Source organism: Chironomus tepperi, unplaced genomic scaffold (assembly GCF_022539635.2).
Source record: "Chironomus tepperi strain 1889 unplaced genomic scaffold, CSIRO-AGI_Ctep_v1 contig_354, whole genome shotgun sequence".
Taxonomy (NCBI): domain Eukaryota; kingdom Metazoa; phylum Arthropoda; class Insecta; order Diptera; family Chironomidae; genus Chironomus; species Chironomus tepperi.
The window spans coordinates 2418232-2444502 of record NW_027226476.1 but is presented as its reverse complement, the minus strand read 5'-3'; the positions used below and the strand labels follow the sequence as shown (position 1 = coordinate 2444502).

General features: G+C 31.4%; 2 protein-coding genes across 21 annotated transcripts in view; both read left to right on the top strand.

Annotated features, from left to right (window-relative positions):
* Positions 1–1891: 1891 nt before the first annotated feature.
* Positions 1892–4047, top strand: LOC139094488 (ornithine decarboxylase 1-like). The gene is made up of 7 exons (XM_070645526.1): positions 1892–2159; positions 2415–2455; positions 2539–2696; positions 2757–2998; positions 3057–3106; positions 3183–3655; positions 3887–4047. Exons 1-7 carry the CDS (start codon positions 1931–1933, stop codon positions 3948–3950), a joined length of 1257 nt encoding a protein of 418 aa, XP_070501627.1. The 5' UTR covers positions 1892–1930; the 3' UTR covers positions 3951–4047.
* Positions 4048–9221: 5174 nt separating this feature from the next.
* KCNQ (KCNQ potassium channel) overlaps positions 9222–26271 on the top strand; it is a 148880-nt gene continuing 131830 nt past the window's right edge. For 3 of the 20 annotated variants that reach the window (XM_070645664.1, XM_070645678.1, XM_070645680.1), the window contains exons 1-2: positions 9232–9964; positions 25144–25496. In XM_070645664.1, coding sequence (XP_070501765.1) covers positions 25213–25496 — 284 coding nt within the window. In that variant the 5' untranslated portion in view covers positions 9232–9964; positions 25144–25212. Of the gene's footprint in view, positions 9965–25143; positions 25497–25980; positions 26080–26271 lie in introns of those variants that run through there. The other 17 variants (XM_070645672.1, XM_070645667.1, XM_070645671.1 and 14 more) reach the window with 13 other exon arrangements.

Sequence of the window (26271 nt, the reverse complement as noted above, 5' to 3'; positions counted from 1 at the left end):
TGAGGAGATTTGATTCCGAAAACCTCTTTCTGGCTTCGCCCTGTCACTATAAAAATAACAAGAGTAAATTACAGATCCCACAACTGTACTGCAAACATACCTCAACAGTCACATGCACAAATACTGCTGAAACCACACCGACTAAAAATGAAATTGAATATGCTCAAAGCAGCACAGCACATAAAAAAGTTTTTCTTTTTCAATGATCGAAAATAGAAACTAAAAGCTGTTTATTGACCCTGAAAGCACATACACATTTTTGCATAAGCCACAAAAGCCCATTTATCATCGAAAAAGTTTCACAAAAGAACAAAAACATCCGTAAAATGACAGTTGACAATGAAAGTGAACTTTTTTTATTGTAAAGTATTTCCCAAATGCTGTATGCTGAATGTGAAGGCAAGAAAATCATTATGCAGATTAATTTTTTTACCATTCATTTTTCTTACAGTCTTCTCTTGAGAGTCTCTTTCCATTTTAAAGAATGGCTGCTTTGATGATGAATTTTGTTGTTCGATGTAAATTTTATTACAAAAACAGAGAATTTAATTCCGGAAAGAGCTTGCTGATATTAATTTGAGATATTTTTATAAGAAATATTTTGCGAATGTTGAAATTTCAGATATATCCTGCAGGCATCAATGGATAACTAATTAATTTGAATTTGATTTGAATTAATTAGTTTTTTTTTATTTATTTTAGAAAATATCGATAATAAATAAACAGAACAGCAATAGAAGTATGAAATTATTCAGTTGGAATATCGATAAACATAGTACAAAAAGAGTATGCCTGATTGACATGCTAACATTTATCATTTTTGATCCTTTTCATTTTTTATTTTAACTGAGAAAAACTCGACAATAATCATACAAAAAGAAGTAGTGAAGATATAGAGGAAAAGGGTTTTTTTCGGATATGTAGAAGCTTAATGTAATTTGTCAATCGTTTAGCATTACAAAGAGTAATCCTTTTAGTCAAAATAGGGATATACGCACAAGTATTGGATTGTTAACATCAAATAGGAGTCTCATCAGTCAAATGGCAGTTTTATGGAATTCACAATGAGACGGCTAGTGTAGGGAGAGTAGAGGAGGTAGATACACTTAAAGAGGATGTCCAAAATGATGCAAAAACTGACTCAGTTGACTTTAAGAGTCATATAAGAATATTTACTATGAATCATATTTGCAATGGTAGCCTACATTCTTTGGTGGTAAACTAGGTCAATAGTGAATCATGGCCACCCTTGGATAGCCCATGAAGTTAAAATATCTGCAGTACACCATATCAAGTTACCACAAGCATTTTGAAATGGACAACGTTCCTCAACATCAGTTTGCAAAATTTTAAAATGCGGAACATCCACCAACTAAATCATTTTCATGAGATCCATTCCATTTCAGAGTGGAATTTAAAGCATTTATAGGAACAATTCATGAAATTTCATGCTTTATGTTTTCCTACGATGTTATCGTCCAAAAAGCAGCAAAACTTGATGTTATGTCATTTGTATAGTTCCTTTATTTCTGAGAAACGGAATTTTTCTCACTTGATAAGAAAAAAAGATTATTTTAAGACATGCACCTGCTCTATGCTGAATGATAAGAGGCTTTTGACTTACATTGTCTAATCAGACTCACAATGATACTGCAAAAGTCTCAATTTTCTAATCAAAAATCATAAAAAATTATTCTGAGCAAATTAACTCTCGCATAATATTTTTTATGGCAAATATAAAGTATGCATGATAATTTGAGTATAATTTGAAATAGCCACAAAATACGTGCTACGAATATAAACAATAACAAATGATAAGAAAACGTGATGAGAGAAGGCACTTGAATTGATAAGAATAAATTTATTTATAAGCTCAAATGTTTCGGCACAACCCATTTAGTTTGATTTAAACACTTTTGTGCGGAGCATCATGTCACAACCAAAACGAGTAGTTCGTGTAGTCGAAAAATTTGATTTATTGAAGCTAGTTCAAGATGGAATTGATGAGATCGGAATTGATGATTCATTTTTCGTAACGGATGTTGGTGATGTTATCAAGAAATTTCTTTTATGGAAGGAACTATTTCCTCGTATTGATCCTGACTATGCCATAAAAAGCAATAACCTTTCATTCGTTGCCAATACGTTAGCTGCTTTGGGTAAGTTGAAATGTGCTTGATTGATGTGTAGTTTTATTGAGAATTGGATATGTTGGATAGTGTTGGATATAGAACTTTAAAGATATAATTCAATATACAATAGAATCTATTCCACTAATAGCTTCTTGACTATGTTCTTAAAGTGTCAAAATCAGTTACTATCCACAAAAAAATTGGCACAACCTAATAAATCCTTACAAACAGCACAAAAAATTACTAATAAAACGAAATATTTATTATTCATAAAAATAATAGGAACCGGCTTTGATTGTGCAAGTCATGGAGAAATGAAACAAGTGAGTATATAGACACTCAGACGGCCTTGATAATGAATATTTTCATGCTTATCAGTCACTTTTTATTTATGTTATGAAATTAGGTGCTCGATATGGGTGTGGATCCTGATAAGATTGTTCTCGCGCAAACTGTCAAGCCTATTCATAACATTAAAATGGCAAAAGATAAAAGTGTCTACAAGATGACATTTGATAATGAATATGAACTTTTGAAGGTTAAAGAACATTTTCCAAATGCCGAGTAAGACATAAAGCATGAACAAGAAGTGACAAAACATATTAATTTTTACATTCTTTACAGCCTTCTCTTAAGACTTGCCTTTTTACCTAAATCATCCAATAAAATAGAATTTGGCGCTAAATTTGGTTGCACACTTGAGACTGGAAAAAGTTTATTGAAAAAGGCAAGCGAGTTGAATGTGAATGTACGAGGAGTTGCTTTCCATATTGGTGTTGGATGTGAAGATGACAACATTTATACTAAAGCAATCGAAGATTCTGCTGAGATTTTTAAAATCGGTTCAGCTTTGGGACATAAAATGGGTAAAGTTTCTCTCATGCTTCAATAATTCTAAGCTTCTTACTGTTTGAAATGTTACAGATTTTCTCGACATTGGAGGAGGATTTCCAGGACATGACACTGACTCTGTTGTAAGTTGACGACTTGATTGCATTTTTTGGTTCATTGTCAAGTACATTTTGATTGAAATCCTCTAAATATTCACAGAAAGCAGTAGCAAGTATCATCAATGATGCAATTGACAAGCACTTCTCAGCTCCAAACATAAAGATAGTCTCTGAGCCTGGACAATTTTTTGCAACGCACTGCATGACTCTAATTGTAAATGTCCATTCGAAAGCTATTAAATTGAATGAAAAAGGAGATGAAATTCCAAACTATTACATTACCGATGGAATTTATCAGTCATTTTCAATGAAAGGAAGTGGTGGCTCCAATCCGACTCCATTGGTCATTAAAACACTTCGAGATACATCAAAATTGAGTTTAAAAAAGAGTGTTATATGGGGTAGAACATGCGATCCAAATGACCAAGTCGAGAGTGAAATTTTACTTCCCGAACTCAAATGCGGTGATTGGCTTATGCTGGAAAACTTTGGATCATATAGAATTACAACAAGCAGTTCATTTAATGGTTTCCCACAACATCCGTCCTTCAATTATATCGAACGAGACATTTGGTAAGTTAATCTCTATTCACATTGCCGCTTTTGTTCTTTACTCATTGTTGATGCTATACTTAAAGCTTTCAAAAACATAATGAACTTAAATTTTTATTTCCTTTACTCTCTCTCGTGATATAACAGTCTTGAAACTTTCATATAGTAACAAACACATTTTTATTACTCACGTAATTTAATAATTCTCTTTTTATTTCTTTCTTCTTTCCTTATTCTTCTGTCTGTTCCTAGGGAAACTTTTAAATCTATGAAACTGCCAAATATTGACATTGATTACGATGTTATTGAAAATTGATGAAATATGGTCTTAACTTTTTTTTTAAAAGAATAAAAATGTTTGAGTACTTTTTATACAAGTTGATGCAATAAAAGGTTGATAAAAATGGACAAAAGGATGTTTGAGTTTTGAAAATAAAGCATTAGTCACATGGTAACCGCAACTAACCATAATAATGGTTATGTTATAGACACACGATTACTCTGTTCTGGAGTGAGTCTTATTGACAATTTAATATTTGACTTTTTTGTTAATAGCTGACGGAAGTAGCAATGTTGGAAAGTATTTTATTTATTTGTCGACGTAATTGTCTGGAACAATTCATTTTGTACATAAACCCAATTCTTATTGACTGTTGGGAATGTAGCAGGGACTTATTTGATCAATATCCACAACCATTCCTCCCTTTTTCCACTCCTTAGATACCTTTAAATCTTCTCGTCAAAAATGTAGTGATACCCGACAGATCATCATCTCTCGATAAGATCAACACAATTAGCTCAATGCGGTCATATTCATGTCATATGTCTGAAATATGTAAAGGAAGACATCAAATATATTAGCACTAGATAATCGTTATGATTGCGGAACAAAAAGTGAACATCTATAAAGAAGACAACTAAAACTTTTCAAACATTTAAGGCACTGATTTTTTGATCCATCGAAAAAAGGCAAACCCTTCAAAAACACTCTAAATGTCTTCATTAAAGCCCTAAAAAAATTTATGATTAATCATACTTTGGGTTTGACATCTGTTAGAGTCTATTAAGACGGCTGTTGCTAATCGACAAATGTTATAAATATCAAGTCAAACAGATTACCACGGTCAGAAAGTAATTTATACGTTCAAGGACATAATAAACATTTATCTTACTTCTCGTTTTTTGTGCTCCTCCATCTTCATCCTAATTAATTTTTTACGAACATTTTCAGAGTTGGCTTTATGAGGTCATTTTGTTGGATATTGTTGTTTGTAAGCACTTATTTGATTTCGGGAGGAAAAAATTACTCTTGGGGGTGCTTAAAATCTTACTGTGTGTAAAAACTTACCTTATGTACCTGAACGTTTATTGATGTTGAAGAACTTGGATGATTTTGAATAAAATGGCTGTAAATCCTGTGTAGGTAGCTTACATGTTGTTGCTTGCTGAATAATTAAACTAAAAACTGGAAATTATTTCATTTACATGAGAATGAATTAGATTTGTTATACTGTGACAATAGGTAAGAACTGACGTTATATTGTCTATATTGTTCTTGAAAGTTTATGTCAATCATTATCATTTCCATTATTCAGGTTGCTTTGTAATTGTATAATTTTTATTGATTGTCTGTAGATCTGATATAGGTTTGATGTATAGTTCATAAAGGAATTGAGTGGGTGACTGAATAGTGACACGAATTGAATCTGTTACTAAGAAGGAAATAGGACCGATTGGCATACTGGAACTACGGCGACGAGACGACAATATACTCAAAACCAAGCTACAGACAATGGCAAAAACAGGAATTTGTCTGAATAAGCTACCTAATTCCTTAACATCTAGAATCAATTCAATCATAACTAATTCCTTACTATTATTCTCCCTTTAGACTCTTAACAAGCTATTCAAGTTCACAATTTTCTATAGAGCACATCTCTCGTATACACTATCTAGTTATGCAAATACGGAAGTTTACAATGCTAACAAAAAGGTACAATATTGATGAAAAAGTATCACTGTCAAGTGTTGACATTTAAATAAACGAGAAATATAATAAATAATTTTATTCAAAACGTATAAAACCCACCCGCACAACGTGCTCTGAATAATTTTCAATTATATTGCTTTTCATTATCAATAACAGAAACGGATGTCCATTTTTTCAGCTTACATAATAGAACAAGATATAATTATTTAATTAAAAAATTATTGTTTATTAAAAAAAATTTCACAAACAAGCAAAAAAAAATGGCAAATGGAAATCATCAGAAACATTCGGACTGAGGCAGTCATGTCATTTTTTTGTGTTGCATAAATAATAATGAAGATTTTTATGTAGGTTGTGTACCTTCAATCAGTGGATGGGGGACCAGAATCGTGTCCAATGAGATGGAAGCTAAGGTCGATCAATTTTTACTGTGTAGATGCTCAGCTGGGAAATAATGGAGGGTTTATTAGTCCATTTCCTATCCTTAATCTGTTTTGCATTTTTAGTAGATCCAACATCCTCAAAAAATTACTGACAATGTCACTAAATGTCATCAATCGCACATTTTGGTTCTGTTCCTTGCTATTTGAATCTATAATTCCTGCCTTTGACTTTTTTCTTCCATGTATTGTAGCTGATTATTCAGCCTATTTATGGATATAATTAACTAAAAGATTATCTTCCACATAGAATGAAAAAGAGAGTGTAAAAGTATATAGTTCCGACAACATTTCATACCAATTTATTATATCCACAAAAAAAAACTTATTTTGACAGAAAGCAACTAGCATGAGATTGTTCTGTATATTTGATAAATCATATTTTATCTCCCATTCTCATTTTTATGTATGTGGATAAGTAGCGTAATCTTATTTATGATGTAATTTTTCGGACCGCATCACATTATTATTTTAAATTGCTGTGAATAACGAAGTTTGGGGTTGAATTTTAATTCCTTTTATACAAGGCTTAATCCCACAGCTCATCATAACCTTGAGATATATTGTTATGAAATGCATTTTTAATTGTGCTCATCTTGTTCGGTAATTAAGTTTGATATCAAAAATGAAAATCAAATCAATCTTACTTAACATTTTGTGAAATTTCATATTTGGAGGAGGATTGAATCCTCAGTGGATGTTCAGTAGTTGATGATTCTATTTGTTTAGATCGATTGGAATAGAATAGGATTTAAAAGGAAACAGAATTTAAAGTTTGGAAGTTCGGTCGATAAATTTTATTGTAACTTTCGATGCAAATGAAATCAGCTTAAAGATTGTAAGCTTTAGGGGTCACAGAATGGCAGTCACCAAAATTTATCGTCCAAATTTGGCAGACCAAATGAGTTAAATCTTGGAAACTTTTTCAATTTTGTCGCTCGGACTTCTTCAATCAAGTTACGGCCAGTTACAGCCAGCAATCAACAAATTTATCCACATAATCAATATTAAGCCAAAATCTAAAGAATCATGCTAATTGAATCATCAACAGCATTAACGTCTCAATCCTTCCCAATGTAAGAGCATTTCAACTTCAGTAATAACTTGAATGATTAAGCATTTCTTCACTTCAACAGCTTTATTTGTTATTCCAAAGTCTAATCTTTGTGGTTTTTGAAGCTGGAATTTTGTTAAGACATTTCAAGTGAATTAAGAGTCCTTGAAAAAGTTCTAAAGAATTCTTTATTCAAATATGAAATAAGAGTCATCCTCACAAAAAAAGCTTAAATGTTCAAGTGTACCAAACACATCACAAATGAAAACTCAAATGTCATTTGCTTGCTCCACTGCTTCACTTTCGCTTTCTCATTCATTCACCCCACAAGTGCTAAAATTAGGACACAACAACAACAACAACAATATACAAATCCGAAAAATAATAGGAATGAGTTTTCTTATTTTCTTAATCTTACATCCATTATAGATCTCTAATTCTTCTTTATATTGCTTGTAATCTCTATTTATTGCATTCATCCAATAATTTCATTAAGCTCGCATTTTTATATTTTGTAAGAGGGCAGCAAAAAAGACATGAATTTATAGATTAATGTTCTTCCTACACAACCTCCTCCTTATATCTCATCCCCTTCGCTTGTTCTTAAACAATGGATTTGAGTGACATTTAAACAAAGACTGCTTAATGTACACGCTTTAAGTGCAATGAAATCGAAAGTCAATCAGCTTATTCAGCATAATCTCTTTGTCTATTATTCTATCGATTATTATCACCACATCTGTCCGATCATTAACGCATATTGATATTCAGAAATTAAGTAAGAAGCTGAATGGTTCATTAAGAGAATAATTAGTAATTTACATTAACTTCATGGCGAAAGAATTCTATTGTGCTTAGGGGGTCGTTTAGAAGGAATGTCTTCTGTTTTATGGAGGCTGGAGTCGAAGTCAACTCGAATTGTATATCAGAAGTCGATTTGAATTAACTCAACTCTAAGTAATAAAATTAAAGTCGACTTCAAGCTGTATGAGGAATTTAAAGTCCTTTGTGACACAGAAGCTGCAAAAATTACATATTTAATTGACATCACTAATGAACATCCCTAACAATTATTTAAGACATTTTTTGTTTGGAGATTTAAGGGAACATTAGACAATCTTGATGAAAATAGAACTGAAGTAACTCTGATAAAAATAAATTCACTTCATTCATGAGTAGAAGAAATGAATGCAAATTTTATTCAAGCTTTATCCACACCCTTGTGGAAGCACACCCCAGAGAGGATTTCGAGATTTACTTGATGGACTTATGCACTCGAAAAAAAGGTTTGGAATTCAGTGATTCTTTATTGCTTTGTTGTTGGGCTGGTGAATTTTTGAGATTCTATGAACAATTTAATCAGGAGCATGGACAAAAATGCAGACAAGTTGCCATACAAAATGTTAATAAACTTCAAGCTTTGCCATAATAAAGCAACATAAATTAGCTTACATATCCAAAATTAAACTTAGAATTCCAACAGAAAGTACAAATGCATACTCAAAATCCATATACGAAATATTTTGTAGAGTTCCACAAATGTCAAGGAATGCAGTTTTAATTCCAAATTTAATTACCTGAATAATGTAACCATAAAATTCCCTAAAGAAGTGTCGTCTCCGATTTTACATTTAATGAGAACCTTCCCATGTGTCGTGTGGTAAGCTTATTACTCCATTATTCATCCTTACAAATACCAAAAAATCTAAAGCCACAACATACCCGAATTATATCTGTCCCATACCTTTAAAGGGTGTTTCAGGAATTTACTCTTTGTTGATGAGGAACAAAATATTTAATCACAATTATTGTAGAGAAAAAAGAACATAATTTTAGGAGTTCCATGTGATTTTCGTTATCATCTTCACATTAAGACATCCAGCGCCATCTGTTGGCGAGAAAATCATGGAAAAATCAAAGCGAGATGAAAATATTTTTCACAAATATGAAAAGAAAAACTCTACATTACAGTTGCCGGAAAGAAAATATCTTAACTTTGGTCAGTTCCACACGAGACTTCGACAGTTGCGAGTGGAAATTTTTGTGTTGATTTAAAGACATTTCAGGATTTTTAGAACAAACAATAAAAGCGTAAAAAAAGGAAAAAAAAAAGAACTTTTAAATCTTAAAGTTTTTCACATAAAAGAGAAAATTAGTTAAATTAAATTTCCTTACACATCTTGTGTATGTGCTTATGAATGGGATGTAGTACATCATTATCACTCAAGTGTTAAACAATTTTTCAAGTTGAGTCAGCGTACATACGTGTTTATTATTCAATTTAAAGCTACATAAATTATTAATGAAAGTGAAAAGAAGTTAAAAAGTTTCAAAATCACCCGGAATCTCATTAAGAATTTTTAATTCCATTGAAAAATTTCCTAATTCCTTCTTTTCACGAAGGAAACAAAAGGAGGCAAGAATAGCTAATCACATTAGATGAGTTGAAGCGTGCGAGCCCTCCCAAGTCTTGTGCCAAGTGTAAAAGATTTATTTTTAATTCCTTAAATATTGCATTGATTGAGTCACTAATTACTTTATTACAAAATATGTGTTGATGAGTAAAGTTGAGTGAATTGTGAGAGAATTTTAAAGCATGTTGTATGTATAATAAAAAGTAATGAAAGGTGAAATACGAGAATAAAATAAAATCATTAAAAATAATTAAGTTCTGGTTGAATTAATACGAAAATCGTCGACAAGTGGAATTGCACGAAAAAAAAATTAATTAAAGTATTAAGTACATGTAAAAATAGTCATCGCGTACATATGTGAATGAGTTTAAGTGAATGTCAACATCAATTGGATAATCACAATTAAATTAATGGAAAATATAATTGATTAAGGTAAGCAAATTGAGGACCAATGTTTTGAACTTCTGTTCCATCCGCACTCATCGCGATTATTCATCCAGGGAGTTCCTTTAAAAATTCAATTGGGGAAGTTGATTCATATCTAAACGAGATTTAGTAGAGTGCTGTAGCTGAGTGTAAATAAATTAAGTATGACTAGTTTTGGTAACATTAAGTGACCTGATATGACCCGCTTCATTGAACCACACTTCAAAATCGGATTGGATCTTCCAAAAATTGACTGACTATTAAGCAAGCAAGGCAATAAAAAAAATGGAAAAATTAAGCATTTTTCAAGTGAATTGAGTAGTCTCAAGTTATGTCAAATGTGATCCAATAGTAACAAGCTTGAGGTCTCCCATCTAAATACCACTCTGCGTTGAACTTGTATTGGTCTCCCTAAGTACCTCCATAAATTCTATGCCATTTAAATTCAAAACAAAATTTTCACTTCGTATGCTCCGTTTACTCATCCATCCTAAACTCAATTTCGCTCTTCACACTTCCCTAACCTTTCCGTATTTTCGTGCGGTTTACACTGTAGAATTGTCGCTTTATTGATGTGAATAACTCAATGAATCCAATGGAAATACGAGGGAATCTTTTTTCGTGCGAATAAATAAATGTTTATTTTTTGTAAAAACAAAATTGTTAAAATTAGACTGCAGTTTTTTATTGACTTGGATTTCGATGAATTTGTGGCTTTTGGAAGATTTAATGCTGGATTTGAGTTGAATCTACCGATAAGTCGTGAATATTTTATCAGTTCAGCAAATGTCTCTTATTTATTCATTTTGATGGATTGTCTAGTCTTCAAAAAGTTGGTCTGTTCAAAGGTTTTGGGATTTTGCGAATATTTTCTTCGTGCCGTGCAACAAAATTTCATTAAAAATCTACAGGTATGAGTAAATGTCATCAAATTATTTTAAGCGTATTTTCGATTAAACATTTATCAATTTTTTATCAATAAACCACGATAAAATTCACTTTAAAATTAATTTACTATCTTTTAGATAAAAGCTTATTGTGCATTAAACTTAGCATTGAAATTATCTTTTTTTATCGCGAAGAAAATAATTTTTTAAGGCAGGGCGAGTCATTAAGTAATGTGAAATAATAAGTTTCAAGAACATGCACCCCCACCCCTTCCCCCTCTCCCCACGAGTCTTACAAAAAATTTAAAAATAATTTAAGAATCTCGTAGAAATTGACTAAAAAATATTGACATAGATGATATAAATTATGATCTATCCATGTCCTATCCACAAAGAAAAATGTTTAGTAAATAAAAAATATTGATTTTTCAAATCTCTAAGCGGATTCTCAGTAAAGCTTATTATTTTGTTGTTTTATTTAAAAATCTAAAAATAACAAAATTCAGTCAAAGGTTCTTGCCATTTTACAGAAACAACTTGAGACCAAAAAGGATATCCAATATTGAAGTTCTCCCTAGAAAACAGTTTAGACAAACCACAGATTATTCGGGATGAAAATTTAATACACTGCGAGACGTAATAGCTTCATAGCATGAAGCAGAACAAAATTGTTAATAAAGTAAGGATGAGAGTCAAGTGAAGAGCAGCAGCAAGTACTGTGAAGGATTTGATTCAATTGGAAGATTAAAAAGCTCAATGAATTTTCATTTAAATCCAAGCATTAAAGAGGTCAATCGCTGCTTTTCAGTTATGCTTAATATTAATAACAATTGAGTAGATTTTGAAGGAGGTGAGCTGCGTACTCAGTACAAAAGAGGGAAAATTCGTGATATGAAAATGAAAATTTGATTAGATTACAGACATAATATTTTAATACCTCACGATTTTCCCTTCCATCGCCTTTCACGTCAATTGAGAGTTTCTTATTATCGGAATTTCCGGTTTATGATATGAAATTCATACGTGTACACAATATTTTCTTCATATTTCACCTTTTTTGCATACGTACAATACATATTATTATGGATGATGATGTTATGGGGAGGTAAGAATGAAAAAGGCGAAAGGAAAGCAATAAAATGAAGAAGAGGTTAAAGATATTTTGTTATATTTGCGGTTACATAAACCTCATTTCAAGAATGCCATTCCACATCGAAATGTTCATAAAGGAATCAAAAGCATTCGATTCCAATTTAGCTTTTCTTACTTGCCAAAACCATTATATTCAAATTTCTAAAATGAAATGTGATGTGGATTTGTATGTTAACTGTTATATGTAGCCTTACAGCCGCACATAGACAGGCTTTTTTTATTTATTTTTATTTCCGTTATTGCCAATTTGATTTTCAGTCGATATATTTGGATTGAATTTGTTATTTTTGATCTTGGGTGACTGACTTTAATTTGAATAACATTAATGCTCAGCAGAGGATGCTTCAAACCATATTAATTTGAAATCAGGTGAAATGAGCTTCTGTTCTGTATAAAAGTGGATTTGAAGCTATGTGACATACATTGGAATAGTAAATTTGATATAAACATTTTATCTCGACACACTCAGCCGTCCATAAACAAAAATATCGAAATTCAACTTCACATATGTACACTACTCATGGATAGAGTTGGCTTTAATGACATTCAGATGTGAAAAATTGAATTTGTCGCTTCATGCTGTTTGGAATTTAGCTCATGAATCTAATAAAATGACTCTTAAAGGCATAAATTTCAAATTTAAATTTTTATGTCCAAATCTCATAAATTTGACTAAAAAATTCATGAATTCTCCCTACAAGACTTTTTATTGTTCGCACATTCAATTACCTTAAAACAAAGTATTCTTTCTGAGTCGTGAAATTCTTCACACATATGCCTCATTTACCATGTAAGAACAACACATCCAAAAACAAAACAGCATAAATATGTCTCAAGTATAGCAACAAAAAAAAAAGAAATGAAAATGAGTTTCAGCTGAAAAGTGATGTGAAGTGGCACCGGGTAAATAAATTCACTTCCATCTCATTCACTCACTCCATCTTATATCATTGTTATAAAACGTACATCTCATATTTCACTGATCTGTCATTTCAGTCATTCTTTTTATTATATATAATATATACATTTATGTTATGTATTTCATGATGAGCAGCCAAACCAAACTAAACCGAAAAAAACGTGTACCAGTCAATGTTTTACAATCGTCCTCCTACATGCTGTATGCGGAAAACACACCACATATGATTATTTTATTATATATCGTCTTATTGCTTCTTACTCCTACTCTTCCTTTGTCCTTAAGTTTATGCTTCGTCATAAAGGCAATGACGAAATTGAATTCTAAATATACAGTTCCTTCCTTATATTGATAAGATTTATAACAATATTATTTTCTTTTACCAATTATTTTTGGGCATACTGTAAACTTTTCAAATTAAACAACTTTAGGCTACGGATGTGAAGGCAATGATTTGCGGCAAATTATTGAGAAATTTTTATAGCTTAAGGAAGCTTATAAACTTTTCAAAATACGATTCCATTACTTGAGTATCTAATTAAATCTTGAATTATTAATTTTAACGGTCGTTGTTCTTGTATTGATGCTGCTTTATCGTGAGATAGTGCTTTTTGGGGGATGTCTTTTAAGAAATAAGCTTTAATTTTGAGAAGAATTTTAATGGCAGATTTTAAAAGTTCAGAGTTAGGAACTGAGATTTGAGTGAAGTTGATGAAACGTGTAGTCAAAGAGGGAGGTGACATGGCGTTTAACCAGAGTCAAGAAGACCAGGACCTCAAACTAGAGTCAAGTCGAATTTAGTCCGGATTTTCGGTCATTTCCTCATCATGGCAGTTAAGTAGAAATCAATGTTTGCTCTATTAGACCTCACTCATCCTTAAAAGTAACAAAAAATTCGGAAAACTTCCAAAATTCACCAAAATTGCAACTCTTCCAAATCACCAAATATCCATTACATCCCACTTAATTTAAATGCATAGCAGATAGCCAAAACAAGAAAATTAGCAAGCGACTAATGAAAGAAATTGAATTAAAAATTAGAAACTCGTTCTCAGATATAATTAGACCTCTCACGCACATTATCGGGTGTAATTTGAAAAAGGAACGAAAACAACAAGACCTAAAAATATGCTGTATAAAAGTTATCAAGAGCTTAATTATTTAATTTAATTTCAAGTTCCATCTTAAATTACGTTGGAATTTTTCGAGGACACTCGAACCTCTCCAAAATGTATTTGTATATTATACCGGTTCCAATTAATTAAATATTCAATTTTTGTGGCTGGATCGCTAAGTAAGTCAGTTTGTGATTTAAGAGGGTGCCACAAAAGTTCTCATAAAATTTTGTTAAATTTTTTAAATGCCACTGAGCGGTTGCTTTTAATTGAGTCTCATGATAATTTTATTATGAAGCAGAAAGTTCGTCTGCTGGAAAAATGGCAAGAAAGAAGTAAAATTTTTACCCTCATAAAACATAAGGTCATGGATTTTTGGGTGTAAATGTTGTCGCGAAAATATCGCAATTTTTTTGTGGTTGACTGAATTTTTTATGTAAATTGAATTAGAGTAAAGTGGTGTAATGAACGTGACTAATCTGAGTTTGTGTGTTTTTGGGAGATTGTCAGGTGTTGGATGTCCAATGGAATAGTTTTGGCAGGGAAATTCATCATTATAGAATCACGATCCTGTGATTAAGTGTGCCAAATTACTTTATACCTAAATTTTGATCATATTCCTAATTTTGGAATCAGAGCTTTTGGAAGTAAGCTTTATAAAAATTATCACTTAAATTGTAGACATCCTAGTCATGTCCTAGCTTTATTTCCGAAGAGAATTGACATGACATTGGCTATATTTAGCCCAATTTGTAGACTACAAATGATGGAATTGAATAAATTTTATTCTCAGTAATCATGAATTTCTATGTATCATATCCATAACAATAGCTTATCATTATCATCACAAAGCACCACAATCAGATAAGAAAAGGATATTGCCATTTTAATACATAGATTGAAATTTTATCCATTGCTTTATCATCTTTGATCAACAAACTGTTGTAAGTTCTATGAAAATATACAGTAGGCATTGAAAATTTTTCATACGTGCCTTATCCTTCGATGAGGATGTGCTAAAAATAATAAATGTTGTCTCTTTATGCAGACAATGATACAAGTGGCTTACCTGAATATCTCAAAATACACAACATATGACTTGAGGCATTCCATTGATGTAAAAATGATTTAAGGTGTGCTTGAGGATTTAAAAATTGAATACAGTAAAGCTTCTTTGCTTAAAGGGGATGTTTTGATGTTAAGTAGCATCATTTTCTACCTCTTCTGTTTGATTGCATCTGTAGCGATATCCTAACATCCAAACGACCCCAAACCCGCAAAAAACACAAATCCGAAAAGAAGTATCACAAAATTTAAAGCTATCTTGAGCATTAAGGCGGGTAAGGAGGAAAGAAAAGCGAGTAAGGATGGAAAAATTGAATTTTGATTTAATTTTACCAAAATTTTTCTAACCACTCAATTATTCATCGCCATTAAAATGTTATTTCTCAATTCTTACGCTCGAGCAAATGAGACGTATGGGTAGATTGTTGTTATTCACATCCCAGACTACACGTAGGATAGAGAAGAAAAATTTCATTTTATTATTCTTCTTTAAAGATGAGAAAAAATTCTTGAATAAGTATAAGAAAAACATCTGCGATGAATCATCAATTATGTAGCAAGTTTGCCATCCTTTTGTACACATGTTTGTCGCTCATCTTTCTGTGATATAGACGACAAATTAACATTTTTTTGTGTACAACTTCCAACTTCCAACAGGAAATTTAAAAATGCTTCTTACAATATTTACCTTGAAATACATTCCGATTAGACTGTCAAATTGAACTTTGTATAATTTTAGACATTTTATTGATCATAAATACAGGAAATTTCGAATTGATTAATTCTTCTTATTTCTGTAACCAGATGTTATTTATTCAATTAAGCAGACATAATTTCGAATTGAACATTACTGATCTTCTTTTGTGTAGACAAATATTTACGCTAGCTAGTTGATTACTACAAAATTATTTATGTTTGGCTATAAAAATTTGTATATATTGGAAGTTTATTATGAAGTTGAGTGCATCTGTTGCATCGATGAGATGCATTAACTAAGGAACGCGAGCGGCTGCCACGTGGCATCTACTTGGGGGAGACTTCCATTTAGTGAGAGCTATTGGGGCAATAACAGTTATCCATGGCGCATCCTTCTTCGTTTGTGTCGGTCGGGAGAATCAGGACATGTATCCAAATTATCATACTTTATTGCTCTTTATAAGATCTTGACAGGACTTGAAGTCGAATCGGATTTGTACGGTAATGTCGACTCAACTCCATCTAATACTCGAGTCGACTTCAAGCTCTGGTTCTTGACAAATCTCAAAATCAGCTCAAAACTCATACTGTCATTTATGAATGTCTCTAACACGTTGACAACTGGGAGCAAATAATTTTCAGCTCTAGCTCAACTTACAAAGTTGCAGAACTTCATTCAGAAGTCTCACAATATTGCAAAACAACTTTCAATGCATTAAATCCATTGCTTTTCACATCAACAGTCATAAGTCATCCTGTCAAACATTTCTAATAAAAACTTTATAAAACCTGAGCATCAGCGATGCCATATTTCATCTTACGAAGAGATTCACACGTTATTTTCATCTTGGTATAGAAAAATATGAGCTAAGATGATGACTGCTACATTTTTTCAATTTTTTATATAAAAAAATGTAATCATTTAGGAAGGTCTTCTTACATCACATAACTTTAGAAAATTAGAAAAGCTTCAGTAAATCACAAAAGCATCGACCTATCTCATGAACAGAACAAAAAAAAAATTGATAATCTTATGTCTAAAAGAAAAATCTTTTTTTGGGTACGGAGTAAACATCCAATTTTTCACAAAATATTATTAAACCAAAGCCGATAACATAATCGATACTGACACTTCAATTTGATACAATGAAGACCCTTGCCAAGAGCTCTATGTGTGCACAAAGCAACAAAGAGCCTCTAAGGTCATTATGCTTTCATATTCAATTACAAGACTTTAACACATAATATCGCTTTTTATAGCAACAACAAATTCCAGCAACAGTTCAAATTTATGGAAGATTAATTCAAAGATTTGCATAAAAATTCCCCATAATAGCATTTTTATTCGCTTGAGATCATGTGCGGAAAAGGGAGCTTTCGATTTTAATTCCTGCCAGCAGCACAATAACAAAGAACTATTTCCACAAAATTCACGGACAAGCACAAAAGAATGCAAGTTGGGAGTTTTTTGATGTTGACTAGGTATTAAAGCGCATTTTTTAAAAATGGGGGGAGGGGTACCGGGTCAAATTCTTCATTTTGCTAGGGTTTGACGTGAAATAATCCTAAGCTTTCCCTCCATTTCCATTCAACAGAATATACAAGACGCAAAAATTCAGTTTCATGACCAGAAAAACGTCAATATAAGGACATAAGCATCTATACTCTTGCCAAATAGTCCCCTTTAAAAAACGAGCTGTTTGGCTGTTTGTACAGCATATATAACCCAAAACAACATGATAAATTATTCGTCCGTTCCAAATTTTTTATTTACAGCCAATTTTAAAGTTAACATGAAATTTTTTATTAAAAATTCAAGAGCATCGAATGAGTAAACAATATTTGGAGTGGAGGTGAATGCACATGAAGTCGAGGTTGAAAATTTAAGGACTTAAATGTAATTTTAATAAATAGATCCAAACATTTCCTTCAATTTCCTGTTTACGACAGAGGCTTGACAAAGGAATTCATTTCATGTACTACTTTGAAATCAAATATATAGGTATACTTCCTATTTTATTCCTTTCTTCGATGCTCAATGTTAGCGTATTTTTCTGAGAATATTGTATAATTTTGGATGACTGATTAGATGATGTACAGCAACATTTTGATTGATTGATTGACTTGTTCAACAATGAACTTTATAAAATGTAGACAAATTATCTGTTACTTGATTAAAGGTACTTCTCTTAACATTGTATCTAATTTTTTGGTTGAGTAGTTCTACATTATATTATGTCTTTTACACAGATTTGGAACGAAGGGTGATTAATTCAATTTAAGATTGTCGTATACCAACTTTTTGGCAAGTATATTAGGTGAAAAGCCTAGTTGAGTTGTATATGATGCATTTGTGCATATGTAGTGACTCTGTCGGTACTAGTCCTCCATGGAAACATATATTCATTGTATAAATTAGTAAGTGGGCAACCTGTGCCTTGGTACCCTATTGTGACTCCAAATTGAGAGCAAATGCAGTTTCAGTCGTGATTTACCACCAAGTGTGCCATGGCATAAAGAAGATTGGCCATCCCTGGTCTAAATTGTCACAAAATTTCAAAACCCCATCCAGTAAATGCGCATCAACTCCTGTTGCCACAAAACTTTTTAACCATTATTGTTCCCAAATTTTTCCTTTCTTCTTTTTTAAGCAAACAAAAAAAATATAAATTATTTGACAAAGATATTTTTACTTCCTTTTTTCCCTTTCTAATTCCTACATTTCTCAAAAAAAATGTGCTTGAAAGCTTTGTAAATTCTTAAGGTAGAGAAAAAAATATTTAACGGAGCAGAAGCAACATGGGTTCTATTCGTTCGTCATATTTCTTACTAAATGTGGATGAAAGATTCTGAATGTTTCATGCATCATGTTGTATGTTTGCGCTTCTGGTAAATTTATTTATTAATATTTCATCTTGAAAGTTTTAATGACGACTTTATGATAAGTTTGTAGGTGGAATTGTAATTATCGACCAGATTGTAATGTCATTTGATAATTTGTCAGGAATACAGTAAATTAAATATCTAATAAATCTGCCTTAATGATTATGAGAGTTGGAACTGCATTTGACATTTTGTATACATTGCCTCATTTACTGTTCAATAAATGAACAAGAGACTAATAAAAATGCAAATTATTGATGTAATGGTTAATAAATTTTAATTACCATAATAACGTTTATTGGAAAAATTGGGGTATATTCGGAAGTTATGTGTATAAATTATAACCATATGAAGTAGAAGTGTCGATTATTTGGTACTTAGGGTACCCCAAATCCTTACAAAATACCTCAAATTCCAAGTACTTGAGTTTTGTACTCGACACCCCTAATATGAAGCATTAAAGTGACAATTTTAACACCAATTCTGCCTCTGTTTATCCTCTAAACACAGCCCACTACCAAATGATCCCTAGTCGATACAATAAACAATAACTCGTTAAGTTTTTACGATGAAAATTGCACCAGCATTATTCAAGCTATAAAACTCTAAATAAAATCCATCAACTCCGCTGAACAATTTCTTGATACATCAAAATCGCGAAACTAGGTGTAAATATTGACTCATGAAAATTTTCTATTTTTCATTTTACATGCATCGTTTGTGTCGTACGAAAGTATATAAACTGAGTAGCGAGTAAACTACATCTTGAAAATTGAATTTAGCTGCAAAGCGTGGAGTTATTTTTTGGAATATTTTCGAGTTTGATATTCGGTTTTAAGAGGATGTGTTAAATGAAGTTTGTGCAAAAGGAAATTGAGTTTAGTAGATAAAGTTTTAGTTGATTGTTGATGTTTTGTGTTAAATGTGTCAAGTATATCTGTTACAAAGTTAAATGTTCCATCAATTTGAATATTATTTTGTCTAAATGACTTCATTTTTGGCATATCAGTAGTTTCTATTGCTGTGATTTTACTCAGGTATGTCCTCACCCTAGCAGTTAAATAGAATGCTCTTGAAAGCTTGTTCCACTTATTACTTTGTTGATGAGTGCGCTCTTTGTCCATTAGGATTATTCAATGAACATTCCCTTAATCCACAAGATTCCAAAATCTAGATTTGAAATTGAAATTTGCCTTAAAATCTTTAAGCTCTTAAAGACTAAACCATAAAAATTTAAAATTGATAAATTCTGAAATGCAAATTCAATTCCAGATAAAAGAGCACTTCTGAAGTAAAGTAAAAAAATGAGCAGCAGTAGAAAATGTAAATCCATTTTGCCTGAGAAAAATAGTTGCTTTCAATTTATGAAGGAAGTAAATTAAATATTTTCATTGAATTTTTTCCTCTATTTGACAAAGAAATTAATCAAATCATGAAAATTAAATCAGTTAAATAAGAAATGAGAAGTTTTGAAAGCTTGTATAAACATAAGTTTTCAATTTAAAAATACAGAAAAATTTACGTCATCTGAAAATTGAATTTTCAGTATGAATGAAGATGATTTTTATGCATAAATATTCATATTTACTGGGCGAACTCTAGTGAACCAAATAATCATCGAAAACAGATAACAAATGTGTCTAGGAGTGAATTTCCAGTCCCTTTTTTCATGCGTAATCGACAATCAGACAAAAGCCGTTCATCTGTAAATATTTCAAATTCAGAATGAATTATATACAGTTCAGTGTTTATATAGCGATTTATAAAATTTTGAAAATTGTGTGGAATATCCAAAGTATGGAAACAATTTATTGTAAACTTTCGTCAGATTCTTAACTGTTTCTGTATGACGCACTCATTCCAAAACTCCATTATTTACAATATTACGAGAATCTCATCCCGAGATTCAGACAAAATCAGCTATCACAATTCCGTCAATGTAACTTCACCTCTTACCGTTAATACGGCGACTTAGCGATAACCTAGCAAGCATGTTGTGCTGTTCGGGCATGCATAACTAATTTACATCTCAAATGAAGACATTTCAAAAAAAATTAATTACAAAATCCTCCCATTTCAACCTTAAACCTCATATATTCAGCTTCATATGTTCAGGTGCACAAAAAAATCCGCAATATTTCAATTAGATACGGAACGCGTCGGACGGAACAGCAGACAAAAAAATTAACTGCCTTTTCCTGTGGCATAAAAAAAAACTTGAAACTATAATTTATAATTAAAATTTCTTATGCTTAAAGCAATTCTGGAATGTTATCTGTATGTAAATACAAATAAGACGTTTGTAGCAAGTCCATTTCATATTTTTATGCCTTCTTTCTTCTTTATATTCACAAACTCCTTTGAACTTTTTTTGAGTCGAAATATAAAAAGAAACTCGAATTTAAATTATTTCTTTTACACACAAGAACGAAGGTGAGTTATTGTTAAATTTAAATTTTTATTTTCTCTTTCCTGTATATAATTTCAATTTCATTGCCTATAATCTTCCTTTACCTCTGAAATATGTTCCACACTTCATCATGTAGTTTCTTATTTTTGCGCATAAAAATAAATAAATTTACGAAAAAAGATTGAATGATTTATAATTTATTTATGATTATTGTGTGCTTCATTCTCGCTTTTTAGATAAGTCAATGAAGGTGTGTTTGTAGGATGATAGTCGGCATGTGGATACAAGATGCAAGATCTCCTTCGTCTTATAAACAAGAGAAAGAAAAAAAATGTGTAAATTTCATCTCTTTAATTTTGCCTTAGTGATTGTAGAGGTGATAAGAGTTAAATGAAATGTTCAAAGGTCATTTGATGTTGGTGATTAATGGGCAGTTTTGGGCTTAGTTTGGTCTTTAAGAAATGATTTGTTGAAGCTTTAACGTATCTAAAGAGGTCATTTGGAAATCAATTTTGTATCATATGTCCCTCCCCCTTAAAAGAGCGAACGTAATAGGTGGACGAACCCTTAGTGTTGGACATGATTTGTATCACTAAGCTTGTATCCTATGCCTTCTTCGAATTCACTCTGGGTCTATCATTGACCTACACATTGAACACCTTAACTTTTCCCTTCTACGTATGCTTTTGCATCACTTCGCAACACCAGATATGAATCATATTAGCACTCAGCTCTTAGTCATCCCCAACTCCTACAATAAATCCTTTCTTCAGCATAAAGTAAATCTTTTATTATTCAACATTCAAAAGATCTCTGAAAGAAAATGAATTATAAATTCATTATAAACTGACAAGAATATTGCCGTAAAAATTTATGCCTATTAATTTGTCTACATTTTTAAATTAGCTGCTGCTGCATAAAAAGGAATTGTTCTTACTGTGTTTACCTTAGCTGTTTTTGTTTCATTCAACCTTTTTAAAAAGGTTTTGTTTGTTCTGAATCTCATTGAAATTATCTTGATTCTTTTCTATGAATAAGAACTGCTGCAGAAAAATGCTCAATGGAAACAATAGCTTCAATATTTTCAATTATTCCTCATTTAAATATTCCATTAGGATTTGATTATTAATTTCGGTCAGAAATCCGCAGTGAGTTTCAGTTTTCAATTTCACGATCAAATCAATTGCGGAAGGAAATTCCTCTAAATTTATCGGGCAACCAGTAAATTAAATATTTTATGCATTTTATAGACTGGAAATCAATTATTTTTGTAATAGTTTACGGATTAAGGTTGAATAATTTTTAATTGAAATTTTGATTGGGAATCGATTAATTTTGTCACATACCAAAGTATTGCCAAATTCACAGTCTCGGTGCCATCATGTAGTAAATTAGAATATGAATATTTTAAACAAAAGGTTCCATCTTCTTGTTCCTTCATTGATGACAGAAATGAAACTTCGAGTCTGCTGGGAATTTCAATTTTCCCCATCAAAAGCACACGTCAATGTCTCTTACATAATATAATTCAGAAGATATTCTCAGAAATGGAAATCCAAAGCATGTGACAGTCAATTGATTAAGAATCACGTCATCGTAGGTTGTGAACTATTGTGAATCAGTTTTAAGCTCCAATTTATGATATTCAACGTGATTAATTCCGATTCAAACAAAGGGTATAATTTATAGCCGCAATGTGAAATTATGGATGTTATGTAATAATAAGAGGAATACAGTACATTCATTTATATGTTGATGGAATAGGAGGAAATAATTTAGAATTTTTTCGGGGTTGTAATCACACTTCATCATAATCAGACTGTGGTCCATCGAAATGTTGATGAGTATAAGATGAGGAATGCATTAGTGACATGCCTTTTAGAAACTTATTGATACTTTCACTTTCAATTGTGATGACATGATAATCTCAATTTAAACCTTAAATCTCATGCTGATCAAGAGATAACATATTGAGCAGTTCTGCATCCTTTTCACAAACTCTCCAGGCCTGTCATTGACATGATATGCCCTTATGGTCCCTTTCAATTTTGAAAACAAACTGTCATTTTTCCAGGAACTTATTGTTTTATTTATTTCACGCTATCATTCACGTCAGTTCTTCAACACAATAAAATTCCAAAAACGTCAACATTATTTTCATTCAGATCTTCTCAGGAAATTTAATTATCAAAGCAATCAGTATAATATTGTCATAGTAACCTTGTATTGATTAGAAATCTATTCAGAAAGTTTTATTTTTCAAGAGGAAGAAGCTTCCGTAAAAATAATAATAAAGTAGCAAATCGATTGTTTTCGTACCCAAAATGTGAGTAAAATGAGTTTTTAAAACTTTATCATTTTACTCAAGTGTGAAAATTATATCATTGAAAATTCCTAGAAGGCACGATTTTAATTTTCCATGAGAAGGCGCAAGAAATGCTCGTTTTTTCAGGTTGTATTCATTAGTGATGTGTCTGAATAATTGGTATTTTTTTGGGTCATTAATCTTCTCATGTCGGAAAAGTCTTGAATCTTAATCAATTTTACAACTTTAAGTCATTAAAATTCCCCGAGGAACACAAATCGATTAATCGATCGATAATCTAGCCTCAGATCGACGTTACAATAATTTTGTGTTAGATACGGTTCAAATCCGGCTTCATACTAGAGTCATGCTGACCTACTGCCGAATTTTGGATTGATTAAGTGATTTGTGCTATTAAAATTACTTCCCGAGATTTGAATCGGGGATATTTAAGCCAAAACCTACTTTCAAGACCCAAACCTTACCAAGAAAGCTAAAGACATCATTTATTATCGCCCTTATCATATTTTATTACATTTCAACTCAAATTTCTTATCTCCAAAAATCAGCGATTGGAATTTTCAATTATTTTATTCCAATTCTGATGAATTTTGTACATTTTATGCTGTAATTTCTTTATGAAAAAAGTTCCCTGAACAATTACAATGCAAATTTTCTTCATGAATTTATATTTATTTCAATCAATGTAAAAATGAATCTACATTGTAATAACAAGAGCTGATTGCTCCATATATGAGATTATAGAATATATAAATTTTATTTAAGCTTATCGAGCGACTATAAGAATTTGATTTTATCATTCATGTAAGGGGAGAACATAACGGTAATTTGAACAAAAATGTACATTGCTATTAAATTGAAACTTACAATGATGACAGTACTTCAGAAGCATCAATGTAAAGTAATAAATAAATTATCCCTAATAGCTTTTTACATAAATTAAATCAATATTTGGCAAGTTATAGGAATGAAGGGAAGAATTTATTAAATTAATGGAACCAATTTTCGGTTTGTAGATTGTCACTAAATTGTGAAGGATGAGAAATTGATTAAATACCATAGATTGACAGGTAGCAACAGCTAGTGATGTAAGAATAGGATTGCGAACATGCTTTCGATTTTGAGTGTCTAGCAGGGGCGTGGCTAGATTCTTTTGTCTCTGGGTCGTTGAATTTTTATTATGTATTGTAAATTCCTATAGTAACAGACCAAGCATACCTCCGAATGTTTGTAGAATCACTAAAAATGCAAAATTTAGCGACAGCTGTAAAGAAGATCTGAGCTGATCTTACATCATCCAAATAGACAGTACGGCAGACAAAACTTACATATTGTCTAGACCAATCTCTAAATTTATGACAATATTGAATTTAAATCTTTATATATTGACCGCTTGACCCCTATCTTGAATGCAAATGACTAAAAAAAGTCAAAGAATGCGAATTAAAATTTTTGCGCACACAAAATCCACCAAAATCCATAATAAACTATAGATTTTAACTCTTCCGATGACAAAAATGAACATAAAGATAAAAATAATTTCGCAATATTTTCATATCGAAATCGATACGATCTCATCAAACATCAGCGCTACCCCAATTTGCATAAAATTCATATTTTTATACCTTGAGGTGGATGGAATAAGAAGATTTGCTTTAAACACACATAAATATGAATCAAGCAATTCATTCACTCACTTACTTCTTTTTCTTCTTATCTTCTCGAATTACAGCATTGAATAATAAGCAGATGAACTAACCGTGGGAAACGTGAATGTTTGCAAAACTGAATTATTTGCAAGATGACTACACAAACTGATAATGCGCCAAATACAGTACCAATTCGAAGAAAGTCATCAATTCTTGCAGCATTAACCTTGAACTGTAATTTACCAACAATTCCAATCATAAATGAACCTTGTGGATTGACAGCATCCGCACCAACAATACCATCAATTTTAAATCCAGCAACTGTGACTGATGTCAAAAAGAAGTCACTAAGATTTGATACAAACACGTTTACATCAGAGTACGAAACGGAGGAGATTAAAGAAACAAAACGAAGGATCACTGATGAGATCAAGAGGTAAGTTGACAATGTTTTATTTGAATGTTTTACTGACTTGAATGTTGAGTGATTGGAAGTTCCAATGGAGCATGAAACATGTGAGTTGAATGATGAAAGGAAAGTGATTTTTATTGGGAAAATTCATCGGAAAATCTATGAAAAAATTAGTGAATGTTTTGTTTTCAGGTGGAACTGCCAAAAATCCACAAATTAAGCACAAATCCTTAAAAAACTTATTAACATATTTTAGTAAAATTGATGAAAATTTTTGGAGATTTTCCTAACGGAAAATTCAATTGGAAAAACTGGAAAAATTTCCAATACACCAATACACTCACACACAACATTTATACATGGTGTAGTGCGCGAGAGAAAAGAGAGTAATGCACAGCTGTATGTGTTCACGAAACACAAAAAAAAAGTTCTTTCAATTTCTTGACACTTCAGTATTTTTTTGCCGACTCGTTGTGTTTTTTTTATTTTCTTCTTCAGTCAGTCAGTTAAGCAGTTTCATTCGTTGAGTGCAGTCAAGAAGTTAGTTAAGTCAGTTATCGCGTTTAGTTTTATTTTGTGGAAATTATAGTAAAAATTTAAAAGATTTGTAAAAAAATTTGTGAAATTAAAATATTTAAAAAAAATTAATTAATGTGTTTAGTGACTGAAGGAAGTCCAAGAATTATTGCATATCATTAAAATCCTCATTAAGCAATTATATCTTTGCACATTTTGTCTGATGGTTAAAAAAGCAAAAGGCACAGAGACCGTTCGTTCCTATAACAATGAAGTTTTAAAA

What these genes read in the sequence shown, in the direction of transcription:
- LOC139094488 (XM_070645526.1), top strand. Translation starts at nt 1,931, where the DNA reads ATGTCACAACCAAAACGAGTAGTTCGTGTAGTCGAAAAATTTGATTTA. An exon ending in CAATACGTTAGCTGCTTTGG is followed by an intron (nt 2,160 to 2,414) that starts GTAAGTTGAAAT and finishes TAAAAATAATAG; the next exon opens with GAACCGGCTTTGATTGTGCA. An exon ending in TATATCGAACGAGACATTTG is followed by an intron (nt 3,656 to 3,886) that starts GTAAGTTAATCT and finishes GTCTGTTCCTAG; the next exon opens with GGAAACTTTTAAATCTATGA.